The sequence below is a fragment of the Seriola dumerili genome, unplaced genomic scaffold (assembly GCF_002260705.1).
Source record: "Seriola dumerili isolate Sdu_G_001 unplaced genomic scaffold, Sdu_1.0 BDQW01000322.1, whole genome shotgun sequence".
Taxonomy (NCBI): domain Eukaryota; kingdom Metazoa; phylum Chordata; class Actinopteri; order Carangiformes; family Carangidae; genus Seriola; species Seriola dumerili.
This window is the reverse complement of record NW_019174577.1, coordinates 2,070,427-2,087,917: the sequence shown is the minus strand read 5'-3', so window position 1 is coordinate 2,087,917 and position 17,491 is coordinate 2,070,427. Positions and strand designations below refer to the sequence as shown.

The 17,491-nt window shown below is 40.7% G+C and overlaps 2 protein-coding genes across 3 annotated transcripts; both read right to left on the bottom strand.

Moving 5' to 3' along the window:
• Positions 1–1,171: 1,171 nt before the first annotated feature.
• Positions 1,172–9,073, bottom strand: mknk1 (MAP kinase interacting serine/threonine kinase 1). 2 transcript variants are annotated; one of them, XM_022759562.1, is made up of 14 exons: positions 8,977–9,073; positions 8,207–8,269; positions 7,591–7,693; positions 7,393–7,494; positions 7,194–7,291; positions 6,898–6,977; positions 6,732–6,805; positions 6,535–6,639; positions 6,379–6,434; positions 6,177–6,272; positions 5,885–6,079; positions 4,713–4,877; positions 4,512–4,555; positions 1,172–3,387 (listed from the first exon to the last, which is right to left on the bottom strand). In XM_022759562.1, the coding sequence occupies exons 2-14, from the start codon at positions 8,258–8,260 to the stop codon at positions 3,168–3,170; spliced, it is 1,392 nt and encodes a 463-aa protein (XP_022615283.1). In that variant the 5' UTR covers positions 8,261–8,269; positions 8,977–9,073; the 3' UTR covers positions 1,172–3,167. The 2 variants fall into 2 exon arrangements, with proteins under 2 accessions (XP_022615283.1, XP_022615284.1); XM_022759563.1 differs by having other exon boundaries at positions 7,393–7,491.
• A 632-nt stretch (positions 9,074–9,705) lies between these two features.
• On the bottom strand, positions 9,706–15,197 carry mob3c (MOB kinase activator 3C). The gene is made up of 4 exons (XM_022759516.1): positions 14,889–15,197; positions 12,432–13,044; positions 10,934–11,136; positions 9,706–10,106 (listed from the first exon to the last, which is right to left on the bottom strand). Exons 2-4 carry the CDS (start codon positions 12,847–12,849, stop codon positions 10,077–10,079), a joined length of 651 nt encoding a protein of 216 aa, XP_022615237.1. The 5' UTR covers positions 12,850–13,044; positions 14,889–15,197; the 3' UTR covers positions 9,706–10,076.
• Between the last annotated feature and the right edge of the window lie 2,294 nt (positions 15,198–17,491).

The window sequence follows — 17,491 nt, the reverse complement described above, 5'->3', positions numbered from 1 at the left end:
CAGGCGCAGCACAGGGCCGGGGAGGGCAGGCTCTGGTGCCACAGAGCGCGCTGCTTGGGGACCTTCTTCTGAGCAGAAGGTCTGGAGGTTTTTTCAGGTAGCACCATGTCTCATGGAGAGCTCTGTGAGACCCAGAGAAGCTGGAGAACAGATGACCTGCTGATCACTGAACTCATCACCTGAGAGAGAGGGATGGAGGTGAAGTAGCTAAAGAGGAGGAAATAACTCTGGAAACATTTAATTCAAAAGTAATTTATATGATTTTTTTAAAAGATAAAAACATGGATAAATTCATTTCCTCTACAAATTTACAGCAAAGGCAGAACACATAATGCAAGCACTATTCCTCGTGATAACACTCTCATTATGAAGCAAAACAGAAGCGACTCTAAAATCACATTTTCCTGCTTCCAGACTCGCACGGGAAACCTGGAAACGACTCTGCCGCGACATTATGACGATGTGCTCTCAGTGTCACTTACATTAGCTCAGACGCATAATTCAGTCAAGTGTTTCGCCGTCTCTCCCCCGTCCGTCACGTCGTGCCGGAGTGGCAGGAGTTGGAGGTGGTCTCTCTCCCTCCAGCAGGTGAATAGTAGAGTGAAACTGCCGCTGCTCACACACCACATGTTGTAATGAAGATGAGCCACTAGAGGCGCTATAGAGCTGTTTGAAACCACCGGTCCAATCAAACCGGCCAGTGAAGTGGTTTAAGTTTTGTCATCAACATGTGACACACGGGGGATGATCTGAGAAATCGGCAAGGAGGATCCAGGATGAGTCAATTTCACTTCTGCTTCTTGTTTTATTTTTACTTTAAGCCACCATTAAAATTATAATAAAAGTATTATTGTTATACCATCTAGGCCTCTCTTTAAAGCATTCAGGTTATCAGCAGCCAGATGCCATGTACACATACTCCTCCAGTCCTCTGCTTTTAAAGCAACGAGGACACAGCCTCTGTCAGAGCGATGTTATCAGGTCAGTGTGTGGGCAGGTTAATCACACCCCCTTCCTGTGCCCTCACCATCCTCTCCGTCATCATACAGTACATAACGACCTTCACCGACTGAAAACTGCACAACTAAACCACATTTACTCCTGAATGAGATCTTGCAGTGTATCAGTAACAAATGAACTAATTACGTTGCATCACACAGTTCAGACAAGAGAAGGTGTAAAGGATCTTTTTATTGAGAACACAGCATACCAGTGAAAATACGCTCTGGACTGAGCGCTCTATGCATAAGACCCCATAAGAGACACATTTCAATGGGACTCCATAATTGCATACAAATCACTGATTCTCATTTCATGACATTACAAGTTGATGTGGGGAAACAAACAGCTTTTATGATTTCTAATGGGAGTGAGGGGGCTTTACCATAGAGAGTGGTTGTTTCCTAATGGGTGTATTCGCTCTGAGCAAATCTGTCAGTTCCTGCCAGCCTATGAAGTCCCTTAGTTGCTATAGGGATGGGGTGTCCATGGCAACAGTGTGAAATCAGGGGACATGTTGTTTAGAGGGCAACACATAAAATTAACAGTTAGGGTTAATAGAAGTGATAGACTGTCACTGTGACCCCCATTCAAACACAGACTGGGTCCTCAAAGAATAAAACAAATTAAAAAAAAAGTAAAACTATTTCTTTTATATAAAAAAAAGGATAAAAATCAGCAAATTGATGGACCTAAGAAAATCAAAGAGAAGTTTTAGCTTAGTTAGTCCATCATTCTTTCAATAGGCACAGTCACAGAACCAAAATACAAAACTGAACAATATACAAATACTTGTATAAAAATAAATCCCTTCAACCCCAGTATGGAATCCTCTGTCAATTTCACTATCGCGTAACATCAACAATTCACAAAACCGCTCTCAGTCTCTTCACCTACTGTACATACCACCTGAAACAATTCAAATTCTCACATTTCATTCTGACTGAAAACACTCAGTGATATCAAATTAATAAGACACCTAATTAGCAACTAAAGCAAGTCTTTTTGGGGTGGTGTTTCTTTCTTTTCTTTCTTTCTTTTTTTTTTTTTTAACAGTACAAAACGTGGTGCAAAAAAAAAAAAGCCTGAGGTAATGTTGTGGACTCTAATGAGGATAAAAAGTCGTTAAAGCCTCTTTAAATATAAATCTCTACTGCAGGTGTCAAATTCACATTGTTGGACCATCAGTTTGGTTCAACAATGTGAATTTATGATTCAATATTTTCCCTTTAAAATAAATAAGTGACTTATTTTAAAGTACATCTGTGCTACAGGTAGCTTGTGTTGCTAAGAATGCTAGAAATGAAAAGAAATAAACAGTTTGATCAGAGTGTATTCTCTAACTGCATTATATATCCATTCAGATTCCTGCACGTTCTCTAAGCTGTCTATGCTCTTTAAAACACCAGACAAGACAAGACTTAAATATGCAGGTAAAATGGAAAAAAAAAGCCCTAGTCTCCTCTAACTGTCATCCATTTTTATCATCTAAACAACTACATCCACACACATCCAATCACATACACATACATGCTTAAAAAATTAAAGACAGATCATCCCTTTCCTCCAGTGACTGAGAAGCAATAAGCATTTAAATAAAATATCAATTAATTCACAGTTGGACAACAAGAAAAATAAAAGCTATTAGAATTACATAATATTGCATTAGGACAGCAACAGCTGCATTACTGCGCTGGACCTAGGTAATGCTGTGATTATGATATGTACTGACTAGATATTGGAATATAAATTGCTGGCATTAAGAGCGGTTTCTGCTGTTTTGGGGTGATCATACATACACTACGTGTGAATTTCTAAAACCCAAAGCTATTCACAAATGAAAAAGTCCTTGTTTAAAACTGAGGCAGCTTAAAATGACTCCTGGACAAATCTCAGGAGTTTCAACTACGTTTTCAATTAAAAGGTGGTAGCCGAGGATAAAATGTCCCTTTGGTGCTCGAACTCTTGTCTACGTGATAAGATTACTGGCCATGGGAAAGAGCTTTAACACCAGGAACAGTTAGTCACTTCTGATGACATGTGTCTGTATCCTACAAGGCTCCCTGTCAAAACAAAACACACACACACTCACACACACTCACACAGAAGGGGCAGGTAGAGGTTAAAATCAGCCAGAGAACATGACGAAGGGGGCTTGTACTGGTCCTTCAGGCTGCAAGGTCGTCTGAAGCGGGTGCAAAGTCCCTGGTGCGCAGGGCATTGGACTGCGCCCGTCTACGAGCCAGTCTGGAGTTGGAAGGAGGAGAGAGCCTCATGGAGCAAACGACCACTGCGACGTCTTCCTGCTGCTCGTCGTGCTGGGATAGCTGCCGGTTAAAGGCAATGGCTTCTGCTGCAAACTGGGTCAGGTCTTTGGTGCTGCTGTTCCTGAAAGAACAGAGGAGACAGAGGAGGATTTGAGACAAAGTTGACCAACCAACCACATGGAGTTCTATTTTCGTGTCAGCACGACCTCAACAGTTTAGCATCTTGGTGACTCGCTGTTCGTTGCAGATTTTCTCGTTAACGCTCTCCTTTGACATTGGGCTTAAATCCGGTATATTGTCAAATTGGTGCATTTGCTTTTCACTTTGACAACAAATGCTCCACCATTGTCTTGTCATTCAGCTCTCCTCTTATCACTCCGCTCTGCTGCAGCATGGAGCAGACACTTTCAGTTTATAATTGTAGCCTCCAACTATGTATTGATAAGTAGATTTTACAAATTCGTTTTTTATTTGATGAACATGGGCGCTACCACCGATACATTAAAATTAACCATATGGGTTTTATGTCTATAAACAAAATGAAAAAAGATGGTGGGGCTGATGGTCAAGTTATGTAATAGGTGTGTGCCTGTTAATAATCCTACATTTTTTGTGGACCATTCCCAGGACCATGTTCATGTCACAATATGCAGATTAAGCAGGCAAGCTTCCTCAGATTGTCAGATTTTTTTTTATATGTATGAACAAATTGAACTAAGTGAAACTATCAAGATTATTTCAGAAATTAAGAAATGCAACAAGAAAACTACACTGCATTTTTTAATTCTATGTTCATGTAGTGGTACTAGATGCAGGGCAGATGGTTATAAATCATTGTGATGACAAATAAAAATCGCACACCATTACGCAAGGAAGGATGACCATAGGATCATCATGTTCAAAATGAATTCATAGGTGAATTCATATTTCAAACTCTGCAAACTCTCTCTTTAGGTTTCAAAAACTGTCCGTGCGTCATGATGGGGAGACCCCATGTTTAAAGGGGATGAAAGAAGTGAATGTGATTGGCCATGACTGTCACAACCTCTAACACCCCAACCTATAATGTATGATAATGTATTCTGTCTCATTTCCAAGTTTGCCACAGGGGCGCCAGGGCACAATACCAAAATGCGCTTTTGCTGTAATCTGAATTTACTTATCTCAACATTCTCTAATTTTGTTTGAAGCACCTCATTAACTTCATAATACTTTTGACTTGACTTTCTAAACTCTCAGTCATACCTCTGTAGGACATGAGGAGTTGGAAGACCTCTCTCTGGAGCATTCTGTAATAAAAAAAAGAAAGGGAGTAATTTACCTGAAATCACACGTTGAAATAAAATAGAAATAACACTGGAAGAATTACTGTGGTCTTGTATTAGACATGATTAAAGTACCAAGAACAAATCAGTTATTCTAGTGCACAGATGTAACGATACCCACCCCCTGCACCCAGGGGTGCTTGAGGACCTGAGCAGCACTGAGGCGCAGGGTGGCATCCCGAACCAACAGCTTGGATATGAGATCCTTGGCCCCCGCTGTGATGTGAGCCCAGTCCTTGTCTGGAAACTCATATTTGCCCTGCTGGATGCTCTCAAACAGGTTACTCTGAGGAGAGAGGATTACACAGTATCCTGTGAAACTGCTCAGCTGTCAGTGCTTTTCTAATTTATTTGTGGTGAAACAGAGGAGACACTCTCCACACAAAAATGTGGTCTAATGTTAGTCTGCCTATAGGTGAATGCCATTTAAAAAATGAAGCATACATCACTCAGTGTTTTTGGAGGAAATTTGCTGGTGACAGCTCCGGATGTGAACACACCCATCAAAGAGCTGAGTCTTAAGTACCAAAGTGAGCAAGTAGTAATCCTAGTAATGAAAGAAAGAACTAATACCATGTAGTATAAGTTAAGAGAGTTTGTCTTCCTGTTTGGACTAAGGACACAAACAACTGTAAGGAGCGATGTCATCACATGCACTTACAAAGCACACACATAGACGCAGGGGAGAAAAAGTTAACTACCAGTCGCTGAACAAACTGCTAAAACGGATCTGTCACGTCTCATCCCTGGGTTGTTGCTCCTGTATCAGCGTCAAAGCCTCTGTGTGAGACGCTTCAGCCGGTTATTGTGTGTTTTCAAAACTTATTTTGCGGCTGCAGCTCACTCTTTCATCCCTGAGTGCAGTGTAGCTGTAGTGTTACTGGTTTAACAGCACCATGCTGGGCAGGTGACATGCGTGTTTACAGAGTCTGTGCTCTGAAAGACACCACAGCAGGAAAAGGGTCGAAAATGAGCAGGTTCACTCGGGTGCTGTGTTTACATCAATGCTGATCAGAGCCAGAGCCAATAAATACCCGCGTCTACTGCAAAGTCATTTGACCCAGGTGTGAATGCCGACTGTTTTTCATTGCCGACAAAAGCCTGATGTTAGCGAGTCTTAGCTGATTTTTTGACCAGTGGAAAAAGGGGCTTAAGAGAGGTTTTTACAACACATGTCAAGGCTTGTTGCATACTGTACCTTTGTTCTGTGAACACCGTGGGAAGTAAACACTTATGGCTGTGTAAAGAGATAACGACAGTGACTGACTTCAGAGACTGATTGGGCAAGCATACCTGGCAGGTTCTGCAGGTTTCTCCCCGATCCCAGCCGCAGTCGGTGCCACAGTGGCCTATGAAGGGGGGGCTTCCGCTCAGCAGGATGTACAGAATGACCCCAAGGCTCCAAAGGTCACAGCGCTTGTCATAGAAGGAGGCTTCATCAGTGAACACCTCCACTACTTCTGGAGCCATGTACTCAGCTGAGCCACACTAAGAGAGGGCAAAAATTAAAAGGAGTAAAGTAACTGTTATCCATCATACTGATTCTGTTCGTGTGTATGCAATGAATTCAAAAGTAGACTGTTACCGGTGTGGTGAGCTCTGGAGTCGTTATGGGTGTACAGGCACTGCTGAGCTTCACTCCACTTCCCAAGTCAAAATCACAGATCTTCACTGGTGACACCTGAGAAGAAAGATATAGGAAAAACATTTTCATAATGTTATACTCTACAGCTTTAGGAGTAACCAGTGTCCTTCTGAAAGCTTCCTGTCCTTTAATGGCCACTTACCCGATCAGTGTATTCACAAAGAATGTTCTCCAGCTTAAGGTCTCTATGGGCAATGCCTGGAGAAAAACACATTGTCATCATGATGAAATGAAAAGGAAAAATCCACAGATTTTCTGTTTTGACTTTGGTAGGATAGCTGTTGGGATGTTGACCAACCTTTAGTGTGTAAGAAGTCAAGTGCTTGGGCAATGTCCCTGACCACCTTACTGGCCTCCAGCTCATCAAAGTGCTTTCGGTTCTGAATGTGTGTGAGAATGGAGCCTGAAGGAAGACAAGAGAATCACTGATGAGTCATCTGAAACAGCTATACGTACGAAGACACTATAATTGGTGAGATAATCATTTATACTAACCTCCACGCAGCTTTTCAAATACCAAATAAAAGCATGAGCTGTCTTCAAAGAACTGGATCAATTCCAAAATATTCCTAGAACAAGATATTTCCAGCTGATTAGAATCCATTTCATTGTGTTGTTTTTTTGTATTTTTTTAATTTCTAAATTAAATAAATGCACTCACTTGTTTCCTTGACACTGGTAGAGTGTCTCCACTTCTCGAAAGACTCTGCTGCGGCTGTGTCCTGCACTTTTTTCTATGATCTTTGTAAACCAAAACAGACAGAACGCTATTAGTTGCCTGAGTAAAAAAAAAAAACATTTTGATTTCACACTGTTAAACTTGTATTTTTTTGTTATTCATTATGTTAATTATGTTTAATGTTTTAGTTTAACTGTAAACAAACTTTCATCCTCAGCCAATCTATACTGTATAAATTACATTTAAATGACTAAAGACTACAAAATATCCTCACTCACCTTCACAGCAAACTCCTGCCCATTCTGCAGGCTTATGCATCCTTGAACCTTAGCATATGCTCCCTGACCAAGCACCTCATCTGTCAGCTTGTAGAGGTCTGGAAAAGAAGTAAATATAGTGGTGTAACAGATGTATGCATTTAAAAATTTAACATTTTCTATTTTGTCCATATGTGTCTCATAATATTCAAATCAATACCATCAAAAGTGCCTGTGGAGCTGTCTGTTGCCCTTGTTCTTTTCTTCTTCTTTCTTTTAGCTGCATCTGGGATGTTCACTGGCTGGCTTTTCTCAAAATCTGCTGTAAAACAGAGGAATCCATATGGAAGAAAATTAGCTTAAACAGCACAGACTTTGCCACTGTAATAGGCTGTTCTGAATAATAAAGCTATTGTACCTGATGGGCCTTGGGAAAGGTGCTGTCTGTCCTCTGTGGAGATACCGTTCTCCTGAGTCCCCCCGTAGCTCTGCCCTACTTGGCCAAAAGCCAGGGAGTTACCCTGTAACAGACGCAGGCCGAGGGGCACAGAGGGAGGGAAAGTGCAGTCAGAGAGATCAGGTGGTGGTATGGTAGAGTAAGCTCGAGAAGGACTACATAATTCTGCCACTTTGTTTTCAGTGTAAAAGTGAAAGAGTAAGTTCTCCAGCAAGATAACACATAAAACTGATCAATCATAGTTTTGCAAAAATTATACCACCGTAAACAAATGATCATATAACTACTATTATAACCTTATTGACCATCTTCCCCTTTGGCAACCTGCCAAAACAGGGGCCTGTTGAGAATACAGGAAACACCTCGACAGGCCTTATCTCTCCCTGGATATTGCCAGAAGCATTCACACAACCAGTCACAGTACATGACTCATGTAGAGTGATGAAACTTCTGTTTCAGTGTAGATAACCTTCACAGTGTGTGCGCCACTTTCTGGCAGCTTGATGTTTATCTAATGAAACATGTTTCAGGAAGTTAGAGGTTTTGAAATCACCAATAATAACAGTTCAACTCCTACCTGGAGAGAGTGCTGGAAGGCTTGCAACTCCGCCATCACGCTGTGCCTCACCATATCTGCCAACTGAGAAAGTACATCACAAATATTCAGCTAGTCTGGAACAAACTGCGTCAGCAGACACATAAATATTCATTCATGAAAGCCACACAGGTCCATCAATCTCCAGGAGGTGACTTGACATGTACAATAAAACTATTTCTACAAGAGATTTCCTCTTTCTTTTACTCTCTAGTGTCACAATTTATTTCGGTTTGGTTGCGGTTACTGCTGTGACAGAAGCTTCAAGTTCTGTCTGTTAAGTTAGTAAGCCTCCTGCCAGATGTTATGCTACGGTAAGGGAATGCACTGGATTGCTGTTTATGTAACTATACTATCTAGCGTTATGACAGCTCAAAGTGATACTGACGTTATATGGTTAGCTTAGTGTTAATGTCGGTGGTTAACTACAACCAACCAAGACAGCAGCTAAAAATAGCCACGTCGTTACTTAACATAAGCACTGTTGTTACAAAAATGTGGGCACCAACATCAAGAGGGAACAATATATAGAAGATTGACCTATAAGAAGGCTGTTAGAAAAGCTACAGTGAGCGTTAACAGAACGATCCGAAGTTGTTATTGTCGTTAGCCAAAGCTAGCTAGCAAGAGCCTTTAGCTGGCTGCTGCTGTTAGCTATTGTACGGTTTAACTTCCATTCGCAAGTTTGTATTTAGACACCGGTCAGGTAGCGTTAAAAAATATATAGATGCAATAAAGAAAAGCCTTCTAACCTGGACTCTGTGTCCAAACCAGCCAGGTCCCGTCTGTCAAAGCCTCTGCCAGCTGATGTAAGCATCCATTGCTAGCTGAGATCCATCAGTCAGACAGCCGGTGACGCACAGGGCGGGAAAACACATAAACAGACATTTGCTCCTCCCCTTTATACATGTATCCTTTTCCTATTGGTCCAGAATGAGGCTACCGCTTCTACTTCACTTGGCTTTGCTCCCTGCCACACCCCACTCCACGTAGAGGGGATTTTTTGTGCATGATCAAGACCGGTTATTTACACATTTGTGTCAGAGCTCAGGGTTTTGGCAGATCAGTACTGGCTAGGGGAAGTGCGGCTCACGCCACATACCTACAATATTTCATCATTTGTATTTTTTTGGTTAAACATTTTACATTTATGTATAAACTACATTTATGTGGTGAAATCTGTCTTTGGCCTGGAACTGTTTAAATTGCAGCCTGTCTAGCAGATCAAACCTTAAAAGCAAATATATAATAAAGATGTAGGCCTATATATGACCTGCCATTGGTATTCATACTGTTAATATGCTGTTTTCTGTTAGCTCTGTTACACAGTGTTTACATCATTATTAAAATAGAGAAATGACAGTGTTTGTGTATATTTTGTATGGTGAGGTGCATTCAATTAGAAAAAAAACGTGGTCATTAGTCATTTTTCGACTGAACTTTTCTGTCTTTCAAAAATTTTGAAATAGAAAAACATCAAATAAAATACAAACTTTCATTCATCAAAATAAGACTCAACACTGGATATCAAAACATATATAAAGGTCAGACATACATGCAGGAGTAAAGAAAAAGGATAAGTACAGGAGATGTATTATTATAAAGCAATACAAAGTCCTATAATGATGGCATCACAGCACCATAATGACTTTAAGTAAAAACATGTGTGAAGGTACAGCGCCACCACCTGAAGAAGTGTGGTACGTAATTGGACCTTCCCAGTTATGCTTAGAAAACCACTCATGCAACTTTATGTAAAATTGTTCTTTGTTTTGAGTGTTTTGAAGCTGGTGTTTTCTCACGGGGCTCAGGTAACTTCAAAATGTAAACTCCTTTGTCCATGTGGTTTTGTTTAATTGCATATCTTCTCCGTCATCTCTTTCTGTAGGTGAAGAAAACAAAAGACATGTTTAACACTTCTTATTGTATGAGGAAATGAATGATAGTTATGCAGTGCAATGTACAATTTCAAAATGACGAACATCATTTCTTTTTGTAAGAAAGAAAGCTATTATTCCTATAGGACCAACTATAATGGGACAATAAAAACAGGGTCTGTTTACAAGATTTATCTTTTCTGTGGTGTGTTGACGTAAATTTCTCATCCCTATTTCACTTTGCAGGGGGAATTACACAGCCCAAGCAACATAATTGTGACCACTGAAGCCTTTTATTGATGCATGGAGCTCCATTCTCCATTAGCTCATATGTGATGATGGTCCCTTTGTTGGAAAAAAGCAACAACTATACAAACTCTGTCTCATTATGACTGCACAAAGTCAGCAAACGTCTTTTATGTGGGCTATTGCTTCAAACCGTAAAAATTTCTACAAAGCAGTTACGAGTTTCTTTCATGATAGAAAACTGGTGAGGTGCAAACTTATTATTATTTTAGGGAGAACACAGTTCATGTGTTGTATGTTCATAGTAAGACTGAGCGATGACGTAGCACATGCAGCTTGAGGAGACACACAAATTTCCCTGGGCCGCACGTGCACTTGCAGGGAAAACACACTGACATAACGATGAAATTCAGCCTCATCGAGCATGCTGGGTTATACACGACAGGATGGGTGATATTTTCTGCTAGACTGACAGTCATGAGAGTGATACCGACAACTCTCCTATTAGAAAACATCTATCTGATCCTCCTTCTCTTGCTCCCTCTCACTTTACCCTGACACATCTGAGGTCACACCATCATCTCACCAGGGGCTCCAGTTCAGAGTGATCAATGAGGTTGAACTCTGAGATGAAGTAGTAGTAGTGCTTGTAGCAGGTATTGATGTGGGCCTCTGCACCCATACTGCAGATGCTGTCAAAGTGATGGATGTAAACATGCACGAAGACTCTGAAGAGACGGCTCAGGATCTTCTTGCACACTTGCTGGAAGTTTTTGGGGAAAGGTACACCTAGAGCGAAGAAGAGAGATAAGTGTTACAGAAAGGAAAATACCTCCACCTGAGAATTCTTTTGATAAGATGTGAGAATTTTTTTTTATCCTTTTTTTCTAATTGAAACCCATCATTTGAGCAGATGTAGTATTCTGTAAGTAATAGAATTTCTCCTCAACAGCATCAATCATTGAGTTAGTGTATTTAAAAAAAATCTGATTTGCACGGACAACAAGGGAGAATACGTAATTTCAAGAACAATCAGGTGCTGCGTTGATAAAAATGAGAGAGAGAAAAGCTAAAAGTCAATAATGTTAAAAACACATGTTTCTGATGCACAAGAACTCAGTCAAGAAATCAGTCAAAATGTTTTGTGTTGAAGAACAGATGGAGGTGGAAGGTCATCTTATTTAGCAGAACTGAAGTTATGAAAATGAACACCCAAATAGAATTACAAATTAATGAGAACCTGATCTTTAGCATATTTATTGTCACAATAATCAATGACGTGAAAAGTAATGAGCAAGCTATCAGAAAGTTCAAATTAATAGCTAAAAGTAATAGAATCATCGTCTAATTTTTGCCTCTTCGAGTGGTAGTAATACAAATGTAAAATTGGCCAAGCCTAAACATCGCCATTTGTCTTACATGAATTGGTGTGTTTTCTCAGAGGTGATAAACTATCAAACAATTCCTTGAAGCTATCCCATCTATGGAAGGAGGCATATTAATGAGTTGTATTTCTGGGGGTGTGCCAGACAAAAAAGTTTAAGAACCACTGTACAAGAGCATATTGTTACACGTCCTGTGCTTACTCCATTTTCTATTTACTCCTGCTCAGGGCCATGGGAGGATTGTGCACATATTGGGCAAACAGCAGGGAAACACCCTGGACAAATAGCTAATAAACCTGTTCACACCTATGGAAAAAAATTCTATTTTAAATTACCTGCATGTCTGTGTCTAAATCCAAAGAGAAAGGCTTGGTCGAAATGGTTCAAACACATATGCCTCCTCTGAGACATGGATGGAGGAAATTCTCACCTCTAATAAGTGTTGATTGTGTTCAAATCTGGTGTTGAGATAAAGTAACACCACAGTCACCCGTTCATTCTCCTCTAAATGTCAACCTTATTGTTTAATTAACCTCTGCTTGAACTTCATTATCCCATTAGCGATCTTGATGAAGGAGAGCAGTGCAGCTCTTCAGCACTGATGCAGCACAACATCAGTGCAGGCAGAACTCAATCATGTATTAGGTTACACATTCAATAATGGCCTGACGCCTTCATTTGTTGACACCTCACACACACCTATTCTGGTGGGGAAGATGTCCTCATTATTGATGAGCGACTCTATCCAGTCCATCAGCAGGTTCATGTACTTGAGAGCTGGCAGCTTGGTGGGTTTCTTGTAGTCGTCACCGTCCTGCCACCTGTACTCGTACCTCAGCCCCCCGGACATGATGGGACACGTGCGCTCGGTGCAGTACTCGCTCACCGTGCCATAGATCAGGTTGATCCTGTTAAAGAAATCCACCACATGAACAGCAATCCAGTCATTGATATTCTCTCCCTCTGGTAGCTGAACCACTTTCCTCAGGTCCAAGCCGGACTTGAGCGAGGCCTGGGCCTTCTTATAGAGTTCAAATCGCTGGGTGCCTGGCTCAAAGCGTTTCCTTGGCCTGAATGTTCTGTCTTTGCTGAACACTTGTCCAAGACACAACGCCATTGACTTGGTCGTTTCCCCTGAGATAAGGGGAGAATGAGCTCTCCAGAATAATAATTAGTTTTGAGTATGATAGCGTGTGACCTTCCTGAGAGAGGGAACCAGGCTGGTTTCAGCTCTGAAATCAGGCCACGCAGGGGTCAGCGTCTGTTGTGCAAAGATTGCAGGGAGCTCTTGTTTTCAGATGGCGGGACGTCCCTGTGAAACAGAACAAGAGAAGTCAGCTTATTCTTTTCCTGTCAATTCACTACTTTAGGCAGAAATGAAAAAAAAAAAACTACCTCTAGGCTATATGACCAAATCAAACTGTCATCAAAATTCACAAGTCAAACATTTCAAGAACTAGGTCATTAAAATAACTCATGCGGGTCAAAGTCTGTATTCTCCCACTACAAAACAAACCAGTGAGTTCATCTCAAATGTGCCATTATTGCATCCACTGCTCTGCATGACTACACTGACCGTATCACAAGATTTTCAGTAGCACCCAGTGATAAAAATAGCAACAGTTTCAGTAAGTTGTGGCAAAAATCAGGCCACTAGATTCAAGCATAATTGAGAAAATGAATGGCATGCTGTGACTCACTAAGGATGAAACAGGATTATAGAAGCACAGTGGGAGAAAATGTCAGTCCAACAGTCTTATTGCTCAGATACAGCGCTTTGACACTCATTCAGAACACTGGGGGGTATGAAAGTAGATGCTATGAAAGAAATACACTTGACACTTAACATGAAAACTAATGGAAAACAGACTGTCAGTTCCTCCCTCGGGAAATGAGTCTTGGGATATGACACACAACCAATAGATTACTGAAGGCTATAAACCATCTGGCAGATAATACACACTGATTAGGGGTGGGACCTCACTGAGTGATTATGTGACCCAATGCCTTCATTGTTATGATAATAAAACATGAATGTTAGCATTTGAATACTAACTGAGTAGGTTATTATAGAAAAATACGGTGCACAGTTTCAATAAATAGGTATGTCATAAAATTAGAAGGGTTTCTTTTCATTTTGTTACACTGGCAACTCTCCATTGACTTGCCTGTTTCCATTCAGTACTTTGGAGGATTAAAGCATATGTTGCCTCCAGAGATTTTGACACTGCAATCACATTCAAGTGACTGTGGTTGCAACATGATACAATATCCGCATTTGTGTCCTGAGTCTCTTTTTGAACTGCCGGTCTTAACATTTCCTGCGTTTGCTTCTCTGTGACTCAAATTAGCAGAAGTTTCTGTCTCTGTATTTTCATCTGTACTTACAGTGTAGGCCAAACACTGATACGGCTGTTTGTTGTGAACTTATAGTTGACTGAGTGACTAATTTCAGAAGACTCAGACCCCTCACGTGTCTGTTGAGCTCATAGTTTTGCTGGTTTCTCCTCACTCTGTGAGTTCATTTGAGTAAATGGTGGGGATTTAAACTGCAGACAGCATTTGATATATGAGAAGGGTACTTTTACTTTCCACCAGCTTTCACAGTCAGCCTGATCTCAGCGCAAAACTCACCACTGGGGGAGCATGAATACGTGGTCATGAGATAGCTCTAAATGAGTCCATAACAAAAGGGCTTGTGAGGACGGCTCAAAGTTTTAGTGCTTCATTCACTCCTCGGATTTAGGGAGATACAGTTTCAGCCAAACATTAAATCTGAATACTCTTAGTTACTGAAGACAATGGTGAATTATATACAGCACCTGAGACCGAGTGGCCTTTATTTTGATCACTTTACGTCTCTCTGCATGCCTGAACAGCCTCAGCATGTCTGAAGTATGTCTGATCACGTACTGAGGTTGGCAGCCCTCCCTGCATACTTCCATGGTTTTTATAGTTTGTTTTTCTGACACTGCAAACTAATAAAAGTCCTGACGCAAAAAGCAAAAAGCAAAAAGCAAAAAGCAAAAAGCAAAAAGAAAACCATTGCGTCTACACATAAAACACTGCAGGTTGCAGAAACCAGACACAAGGGAGGAGACAGAGGGATATTAAAAACAAGAGATTATTGAATGGAAAAAGCTGTCTGCACCGTACCTGGCTGAAATCCTACAGCGGAGGGTCTGGGACAGGGTGGAAAGTCGTGGGAAGTTCAGGGAGGATTTGGGCGTCGGAACTCTTGACTTTAAACTCCCTGTGGAGGTTAGCTCCAGCTGCTCTGCCCCCCTCTCGCCTCCTCTGGATCTTCTCCCTCCCTGCCGGCCACTAACAGACCGAGAGGCTCCAACTTCACTCGGCAGCAGAGACAACACAGTAAAGAGAGAAAAAGTTGTTTGGCTTCTCTTCCTGTTGGTGATGTCACATCCTGACTTTGTCTACTGGGCCCTGCTGTTGGTGTCTACATCTGTGTGTGCGTCTGTGTGTGTCTGTATGTGGGTGTGTGTATAGAGGACCTATAAATTGAAAGAGAAGAAGGGCTGGAAAAGGTCTTTCCAAACCCCTACTCAGCCCTCCCCCTTTTCCTTTTTTTTTTTTTTTTTTTTTGCTCTTTCTTCTTGTCCTGCAGGCAGAGCCCGGCCCTCTGGTAAAGGTCCTGAGAAAACAACCCCTCCTTTTGAGCCACATATAGGACAGAAGGAGCAGAATGATCCCACAAATATTTCTGGATGTTTGGCAGTCCATGTTGCTCCTTTTTTTGTCAAGTCTCAATAACATATAATTTAAATTCTTGGCCTTTTAAAGATATTGTAGTTGAACTCAGAGCTTACCCTTAAATAGAGAAAGAGCTATTCACCAAAAAATGCTTTTCAAAACATTGACAAGAATCTGCATTCAACAAACAGGGGCTTGTTTGTCTGAAATAGTCCATTTCCCTGTGCTCTTGAGGGGCTGAGTGATAGCTGACATGACTGTTCCCATTGTCTTGAAGGTGAATGGGTGCCACTAAAATGCAGAGGGTGTCTGTTTCTCTACTGTGTAATGAAACACAACCTGCAAAAAGAAGATGGCTAGACTCTTTGTGACATGATTCCCTCCAGTATGGGAGGGATAAAACTGTCGCACAAAGGATGAGATAAACTGATAGCAAGTTTTCAAGTTGTAATGTTCATGCTTGCTGCAGTAGGATCTCACAGGTTGAGCTTAATGATGTGATTATTGTTTTTAAAAATGCAGATGTAGACATTTGGCTGTGTGGATGCAACAGTTATGATTGATATATAACTGTTTCTTAATTTAGGAGCAACCACTGGAAAAGCCAGCGGTACAGACAACTGGACAGACAACTAGAACAAGATTCATGACATTTTGATGACGTTTTGGCATTCAAGTTACTATTTGAGCTGAGGTGGTGAGATTCACAATTTTGGGTTCATCCCTGGGACAGCAGTAAGATCTACATTAAATCTGAATTGCTTCCTTGACCTTTTATCACAATATACAAGATGTTTATTATTGTTAAACTGGAAGGAGTCTGAGCCCATATCTCACACTTTGCTGAGTTCAAGATGTGTTGTTGGATCATTGATTAAGGTTAGAGAAGATAAAGATGCATTCACGCCAGACTTAATCGATACCCACAGATTAAACCTGTGCGTGTGTGTATGTGTGTGTGTGTGTGTGTTTGGGTTCAATAAGAAGAACAAAAAAAAAAATTCTGATTTGCAGTTATCCAGCATGTCCACTTGGGGTCACCATGACTGTGCTTATGAATGATGTGTTATGGTGCTACTGCATTTGTCTTTAGGGTTATCAGTGAGTGATCTGTGAGGAGAACACAATGTGTCTTCTTCTTCTTCCATACTGGTAAAAAAAAAATGTACACGTGACAAAAACCTTTACATTGTAAGACTACAAAAATATAATTTTTGATATGTTCCAGTCATGATTGGTGTTGGAGGTTTTAGTGGAAACGCTAATGTTGTATTTTGCACAATATATAAAGACAGTATCATAAATGGAAGTGGAAGTGGAAGTAAAAGTGGAAGTAGATTACACTACTATGTTTGAATGTTAAAGTACATTGGGAGCAGGAGTGTACTTGGATTAGATTGCCAAATTCAATAAAACAAGCTAAAAGTCACTATCTTAGAAAAAAAAAAAAAAAAAAAAAAAAAACCCTTTTTTAAAAAAAAAAAAAAAAAAAAAAAAAAAACTGCCAACAGTGACAACATACACATGAGATATGCATGACATATTAGGTATGCTGCTGCCCTGTGCCCTACTTTTGCTCTTAGCGTTATTGTCATCAACCAGTAATGTCACACAGGAGGAAGTGAAACCAGTCAGGCCTTCTTTCACCTTTGATCGCATGGTTACTATTCACCAAAAGCACGCTGCCTGTCGCTCTGAACCCTCAAACCTGTCGCACAGATTCCACACAGAAGCCTCAAAATAAGCACAGAGTTTACCACTTTTACCTGAGGATTTGGGGAAGGTGATGTGTCTGTATTTTGAACTGCAAACAAGTTTTGTTATCACCTGTTCTCAATTTAAGTAAAAGTGAAATTAGGAAAAAGACATTTTAAGGTATTTTTGTATTTTATGTTTATATTAGGCATATATCTTTATAATATAAGAGAATGAGACACCTTCCAAGCATTTTATTGTCAGTTCAGCCTTTGTCTGGGTTAACAGGAGGAGAGGTTTTTGTGTATTCATGTGTATTATCTGTACTTAAACTAGTCACAGATAGTGTAGGA